General features: G+C 33.4%; 1 protein-coding gene across 1 annotated transcript; it reads right to left on the minus strand.

Moving 5' to 3' along the window:
• Positions 1 to 6,107: 6,107 nt before the first annotated feature.
• LOC114404360 lies at positions 6,108 to 7,228 on the minus strand. Its single transcript, XM_028367348.1, has 3 exons — positions 6,895 to 7,228; positions 6,308 to 6,825; positions 6,108 to 6,206 (listed from the first exon to the last, which is right to left on the minus strand). The coding sequence occupies exons 1-3, from the start codon at positions 7,145 to 7,147 to the stop codon at positions 6,108 to 6,110; spliced, it is 870 nt and encodes a 289-aa protein (XP_028223149.1). The 5' UTR covers positions 7,148 to 7,228.
• Positions 7,229 to 8,080: the final 852 nt, after the last annotated feature.

Below are 8,080 nucleotides of genomic sequence, written 5' to 3' on the forward strand. Positions count from 1 at the left end.
TACATGCATAAGAGGAAAAAAATTATCTCTTTATTAAGCCAAATAATCCCTTCGTGAAATCTAATTACAAAGCTTTGATGAAAAATTCTTTTATGAACACAGTCGGTCGATCTAACTAGGGTGAAAATGAGTCAAGTCAAACCAAACTTTACTAGGCTTGAGTTCGGCTTGAGTTGAATACGTAAGGCTTGAGCATGACTCATTACCTGTCATAGACTTTTTTTTAAGGCTCGGCTCGACTTATATAAAAGCCTGACTTGGACCATGAGCCTATTTAAAAGTTTGCTTAAATACGTCTTTGATTAATTAATTATTTTAAAAATCTAGTGAAATACTAACTAAAAAAAAACTTATAAAATTTCATATAAGTAATGTACAAATCCAAAAATAATTGATAAACAAAATCATATTGAATTCAAGTCGTTAAAGCACAAAGTATATCAAAAGAAAATAAAAAGAGCATAATATTAAAAAATGTATGGATTAGAGATGATTTACACTAATATAGCCAAACAAAAATTATTATTAGTTAAATTAACAATTTTTAATCCAATTTTTGAATATATAAGTATATTAAATATTTTTTAAAAATATATTACAATAATTTCATCTTAGTCTACTCAAGCCATATGTTATATACTATTGATCGAGGCCATACCGAATCAAATAACATTAAAAATGCAGTATCTAAGAAGTGATCATAGGTCGTCTCCCAACGAGCAATGATCAACCAAACGTTCATAATAGATAGTAATAATAGATAGTAATAAAACAGTAACGAATTGGGGGTTGTTTGTTTTTGTAAATTAAACAACAACAAATTTGAATTAGAAAATAACAGAATTAAAACATGTTTCCCCTTAATTCACAAGCAAGTCTCTTATCTTAGGTTACGAGAATTTATCCTTAATCAGTTCAACCACTTAATCCAATCCTAAATTAAATTACTAAGCGAAAATTAAGATAAGGTTGTTATTATGTGATTAAACAACACATACACCAATTAATCATGAACGAACTGATCATTAGCATGAACGTAAATTAAGCGCAGAAACAATTAATCAAGCACTAAGCATGTATGGATTAATAGCAACAAATACAAAGTAATTGGTGAAGAGAAAAAACTGATCAGTATTCAATAGTAATAACAAAACCTCAAAGAGAACTGTGTTTGATCCTCAAGAGAAAACAATGTTGGAGACTTAACCTTCCATTAATCAGTAGAAACGAAACTGTAGATTGAAGCCGAAACAAAATTACAGAAAATGAATTTTATTTTATGTGAAAAGTGTGCATGAACAGTAATAAAAACTGGAATTCTAAAATCCTAGAATTATTCTCCTCTCCGAAAAAAAACTCCCTAAACTAAAACCTTGGTGTTGTTATATAGGTCATCAGTCCCAAAGCTCACTAATCTATTTTAAGTCCAAGATCATAAACGAAATAAAATAAAATCTGGACAAGATAAGATAAGATTGGATGAAATAAAATCGAGACGAAATAAAATCTAGATGGAATAAAATTGGGATAAAATAAAATCTAGATAGAATAAAATCTGAATAAGATAAGATTTGATAAAATAAAGTTATTATTATTATTATTATTATTATTATTATTATTGTTGTTGTTGTTGTTGTTGTTGTTGTTGTTGTTGTTGTTATTAATATTGTTAGTTAAACAAGCCGGCTTGTCAAGCTTAACAAGCTTTTTTTATAGTTTGAGCTTGACCTTTTTATCTAAAGAGGCTTCTTAAAAAGCTTGAGTTTGACCTTTATGGTAAACAAACCAAGTCGAGCCGAGCCTTACATAGACCGAGCCAAAGACCCTCGATAAGCTGCTCGACTCATTTCCACCCCTAGACGTAACCAATCAAAAGTTCAAGATGTATTGGAATAATAATAAAGTCATCACTGAAGTTTGTGCTATTATTTGAGTAATACACACCAAATTAATCAATTCAATTATAAGCATTAGTCAATTTAATCAAATTCAATAAAATTATTAAAAAATTATCTAAATTTTAAATATTCAAAATATATTAAATAAAATAATATTAAAAAATATATAAAATATTTTAGATAAATAAAAAAAAACTTCGTACCCCATTGCCCAGAGGCTCTTCGCTATGCGAAGGTATGGGGAGGGATGTTGTACGCAGCCTTACCCTTGCATATGCAAATAGGCTGTTTCCGGATTCGAACCCATGACCAACAATAAATAATATTAAAAAAATATATAACATATTAAATAAAAGTGTATACAAATATATAGAAGATATTAAATAAAATTAATAACAAGTAAATATAAAAATATTTATTTAATAATTAATTAAATAAAATTATTTACAATTTTTTTAAAAATATTGAAATTAAAACAAAAAAGTACAAGTAAATAAAAAAAATCCTAAGACCAAAAACGTAAAAAAAAAAAGAAAAAGAAGGTTACGACTTCAAAAAGTCATAAAATATATATAAAAAAATAAACTTATAACTTTAAAATCGTAAAGTAAAAAAAACATATACAACTTTAAAGTCATAAATAAAAAAAATTAAACTAAAGTTCATTTAAAAATAAAAGAAAAAGAATAATAATATATTTTCTAACTCAGAAATCGTAACATCGATTAACCTTATTTTATTTTTGATAATAATTTAAAATCGACCCTCATATAAAAAAACGTACAAAATTTGCTTCCATTTAATAAAAAAAAAACCCATTTTGGTCTTTGTTTTCGTAGATACTAAAATGATAATTTTTGTAATATCGTAGACTAAATTAACATGTGTTCATAATTTTAGAGAATAACTCTCTATTACTCATTGTTTCAATATTATTGTGGTTGTATCTGTAGAGCACTGTACCCATGCAAGAATTACTTACCCTTGAATAGTCTTCTATGTACTTTCATGTTTTCAGTTTTCGCTAGCTCGTTTAAGTGCGGCCGGCCCTCACAACATTTCCTCATTTGATGATCCCAACTAGCAAATCACTAACAAATCAGGTCTAGAAAACCTGAAGACGGAAAAATGACCAAATTTAAAAGAATGGAGAAGTCTCTTACCAGCTAGGACATGTTTAAGTAAACTTGTTTAGAAGCAGAAGAAAAAATAAAATGAAACATATCCAAACAAGATACCCGAACATATCCAAACAAATCCTTATAATTACCCTTGACATCTACAATTGGTAGTCGTCGAAATTTTGTTTCCAGTAATAACCTATAAGTAATATATTTTTTTGGTAGACAAAAAATATTATATATAATAATAAGAGTGTAACAGGTAATGTTAGGTACAAGAAATACCCTATATAACAGTTACAATGCCCACCAAAGTAAACTATAATGCAAAGTAAAATCTTCAATGGTTAGGCTTTATTTATGACATGAAGCCATAAATAGAATATAACCGCTGCAGTTCCTTCACGCACCTCAAAATCACCATTCCTCACTCACGGTCTATTCATATAAGCAATAATAGTGCCAACAATTCACCAATTATGTGTTGGAATTGTAGGGGATTTTTATAAAATACCAATAACTACCAGAAACACATTGTCATACCCTAATTTCGTCCGGGGATTATTATTTGATGATATGCAACCTTTGATTGGCCGCTTCGAGATACTTGGCACCCTTTGTTGCACAATATGTGAAGTCCCGAGACGTGCCGGAAATCAAAAAGAAGCAGGCTTACGCGATCCGTGAAATTCCGTAATGTGACGGAAATCAAAAGGAGGTGTTTTTGCGCAATCCGTGAGTTTCCGTAACTTCTTCGAAAGCTAAAAAAGAGTAAGTACATAATCCGTAAGGATTCGTAACCTTGCGGAAGGAAAATAAGTATCGTTACGAAATTCGTAAAGTTTCGTAACGTTACGGAAAAAAGAATTACCAAAAAAGTAAAGGGGGTGCATTTAGTAAAAGGGGCGGTACAAATAGCAATCAGGCCCACTTGGGCTTTCCAGTTTCTTCCTCCAGAAGGCAGTTGCTTCTGGAGGAAGCAACCTTGCTCGCCTGGGCGAGCTGGGTGGCAAGCTCCTCCCCTATTTTGCTATAAATAGGGGGAGGAGTGAAGAATAGAGTTCAGCCTTCTTGGCACTTCTTATTCTCTCGAAATTGCTGAGGAAAATTGTTTCCGTGAAGAAAATCCAAGCCGAGGCGCTTCCGTAACGTTTCCGTGAGTAATTACGCGAAGATTTTCAACCGTTTTTCGACATTCATCGTTCGTTCTTCGTTTTCTTCAGTCTTCAACTGGTAAGTATCTCAAACCGAGCTTTTCAATTCATTCTATGTACCCGTGGTGGTCCATATTTTGTTTCATGTACTTTTATTCTCGTTTTCATTCGCTTTCTATACCCCCTTTTGACGTGCTTCAGTCATTCATTTAAGTCGTTTCTCGCCTAATCTAAAAATAAAATAAATTTCCACCGATCATTTGAATTGTATCATCCGTTAATTTCTGTTAAAATGAATTCTGACCGTTCGGTCGTGCCGTAACCACGTTGGAAATAAAAAAAGAGGTAAAATAATAAATATAATAATCAAAGAGTGAATAGGCAATTTAGTCCCTGAGATTGTAACCACTTTGCATATTAGTCCCTGACTTAAATTTTAATTCATAATAGTCCCTAACTTTACATAAGTTTTGCAAAATAGTCCTTGTCGTTAAATTCTCAAGTGACGGCGTTAGTGAGGTGTATAGGTGGCAATTCAGTGCCACGTAGATTGTCCAACGTGGCACTGAGGTCTGCATCTATAAATTCTCTCTCACACGCAAGGTTGCTTCTTCTTCCCCAAAAAAATTAGGGTTTACGAAGCTGCTGGTTGCTTCTTCTTCTTCTTCTTCCCACGCTGAGTTGCTTCTTCTTCTTCTACTCTGAGGCTCAGTCGCTGCTGCTTGTTCACTTGATTTGTCCATGTCTGCAAGTGGCAGTTGTTGTGCATTTTCTGGTAGTTTCATTCGGCAATGCCACCATGGAAGACGTGCAGCTATTCGAATTGCAAGACCAAGGAGGAACCCAGGAAGGTTATTCTATACTTGTGCATTACCCCAAACAGACCCAAATAACTGTCAATTTTTTCAATGGGTTGAAGAAGAAAACCAACTTTCTAATTCGTCTTCTGTCTCAAGAGAAACAATGGTAGTGGCTGATTTGAGGCTACAAATTGAAGCTTTGCAGAAGAAAATGAGAAATTTAACAAACATTGTGTTGTTAGGTTTTTCATTTTTAATTGTAATGTTAGTTTTAGGGGGAATGTATTTTAGGTAAAATGTGTAATAGCAGCTTTTGATATTGTAATTGTTGTTTTGCTGAAGAATTTGTAGTAGGAAGTAGCTTTTGTAGTGTAATAGCAGCTTTTGTTGCTACTGTCAATTGTTGTTTTGCTGAAGAATTTGTAGTAGGAAATAGCTTTTGTAGTGTAATAGCAGCTTTTGTTGCTACTGTCAATTACCCATTTCAATTAAATATAATTTGTTGGTGAAATTTGTTGATGAAATTTGCAGTTTATTAAATATAATTTAATAAAAGAAAGAGAATTAGGTAATAAGAAGCAGCTCATAATGTATATTGGAATGGATTGTACTACTCCAACTCCAAATCCAACACAGTGTATATAATTTATAAAAGAAAGAGAAGAAATATGATATCATTTCGAAGGGACAACTTGAAATAAAAGAAAGAGAATTAGGTGATGGCACAAGAAAGAGAAGTTTATTAAATATAATTTGTTGTTATATAACTTTTTGAAGTTATTGAAGTAGCACTAAACTAGGTGGTCCTACTCCAACTCCAAATCCAACACAGTGTATAATTTATAAAAGAAAGAGAAGAAACATGACATTAAATCAATTTCACATAATATTTGACATCCCAAAGAATGGTAGTTAGAAGCAATTGTTCAGTAGGCCATAATGTTTACATCATTTCACATGTCAGTGAAGCTTTCAAAATATACAACTATACATCCTAATATCAAAATGCAACAAAAAATGCTTTTTCAGTTTTCTTCATCAGCAACCTTCAAACTCAGCAACCTTCAAAATGCAACAAAAAATGGGTCTTCAGAAACCTTCAGCTACGTTCAAAATGCAACAAAAAATGCTTCTTCAGTTTTCTGCATCATCTTTATCAGCAACCTTCCTTTGTTTGGCTCTTGTTATGGTTAGCTTATTCCTTGCTATTGGTGGAACAATAGTTGCAGGGACCTACATGCAAATGCCAAACATGAATAATTGTAATATATAAAAATGGAGTGCTGCAACAAATTAGGTTGAGATAAAACTACTTTGTTGTGACAAATATTTACCATCAACTCCATGTCACTATCTTGTGACAAATGAGGCTGAGATAAATTAATCTCCACCGGATCTTGTTGAACATGAGCAGCAGCTTCTTCAGCCTCATTCAAAGCTTGTTCATCTTGAGATAATAGGTGGTCATCCTCATTTGAAGTTGATGGTGCAACATATTTCTTTGGCCTAACAGGAACTCCAATATTTTTACAGCTTCTAATGTTATGATTGGTTTGGCCACACCTTCCACATGTAAACTCAGCCAATTTCCTCTTTAGCTTATGTCCTGTGACATTGTCCTCATCTACAGATCTCCTTCTATTTTTCTTTGGCCTTCCTCTTTGGACCCTTTTATGTGGTGGAACAGGGTGTGTATACTGTGTCTGGGCCCAATATTGTGGTCCTTGGACTGGTTCAATAAAATGCTGGTATGTCTTATTATAAGCTTCTATTGACAGCCACTCATGACACATGTCCTCAGGCTTCCCTCCTTTGTGAGTTATTGTTGCAATGGCATGTCGGCATGGCATCCCTACATCAAAGTTGTAAAATCAGCACACATGTAGGTTAAGAATGAAAAAAAAACTATAAAGAACACAACCTGTTAGTTGCCATACTCCACAAGTGCATGTCCATTCACCTAAATTGACCTCAACCTTATTCCCCCACATGTGGACCTCATATCTCAGGCCCATGTTATCACCACACCAAATGGGAGTCCATTGATTAGCAAAATGGAATTCTTTTTCTAGTCTTTTATACTGCACTAGACATAATGGTCCAGGTTTTCCAGAAAGTTTAACCTTGTGGGCAGCCATGGTTCTCATGATATAACTTCTAATTTCTTCAAGCATTGTGATAATAGGCTTGCATCTATACTGCAGAATTCTGGAATTGAATACCTCACAAGTGTTGTTGCATATATTGTACACCTTGGGTATTGTACTGAAGTGAGCTTTTGTCCGTGCTTGTTTGGGCCATTTATTCAAATACTCCCAAGCCTGGCAGTTGATTGTCTTCAAATGGGCCATATGGCCTTCAAACTCAGCAACAGTAGTGGATTTTGCACATTGCCACACAATTCCTTTAAGTTCCTTGCTTTTCCATTGCTTTGTAAAATTTTTCCAAAGATGCAAGACACAAAATCTATGAGGTGCACCAGGCATGACTTCCTGTAAAGCTGGAATAAGTCCCTGAAAAATTGCAGCAAAGTAGTAAATACTTCTGGACTAGTCCCTAACTTATGTCATTAACTTCAATTAAATACCTAACTTATGATAACAATTGCAAATCACACCATGCCATACCTTTTGCATGTCTGACATGAAATTCCACCCATTCTGTATGTAATCCCCAAGATCTTCATGCAACAAAGTTAAAAACCATTTCCAATTGTCTTTTGTTCTCAATGTCCACAACAACATAAGCAATAACATATATGTGGTTATTGCCATCAAGCCCAACAGCAGAGAGCAAGTTTCCTCCAAATGCACTCTTTAGGAAACATCCATCTAGACCTATGAATGGTCTACATCCAGCAACAAACCCCTTCTTACAGCCAGCAAGACAAATATATAGCCTCTGAAATTGTGGTGGACCTTCTGGACTTGGCACTGTGCTGATCTTAGCTGTTGATCCAGGATTGCTCCTCAACAATTCATGTGCATAATCAAATACTTTGGCATATTGTTTCCTCTCATTCCCTTCCACTAATTGCTTTGCTTCTTTCATGGCTCTCCACATCTTTGTAACTTCAATGTGCACTCCAAACTCTTGCTTGAAATATT

The sequence above is a fragment of the Glycine soja genome, unplaced genomic scaffold (assembly GCF_004193775.1).
Source record: "Glycine soja cultivar W05 unplaced genomic scaffold, ASM419377v2 tig00025854_1_pilon, whole genome shotgun sequence".
Lineage (NCBI taxonomy): Eukaryota > Viridiplantae > Streptophyta > Magnoliopsida > Fabales > Fabaceae > Glycine > Glycine soja.

Bases quoted from the DNA above. Each gene is read 5' to 3' on its own strand.
- LOC114404360 (XM_028367348.1), bottom strand. From the start codon at position 7,147: ATGCTTGAAGAAATTAGAAGTTATATCATGAGAACCATGGCTGCCCAC. The intron at 6,826-6,894 runs GTTGTGTTCTTT...ACTTTGATGTAG, and splicing joins TGGAGTATGGCAACTAACAG to GGATGCCATGCCGACATGCC. The intron at 6,207-6,307 runs GTAAATATTTGT...ATTTGCATGTAG, and splicing joins ATAGTGACATGGAGTTGATG to GTCCCTGCAACTATTGTTCC.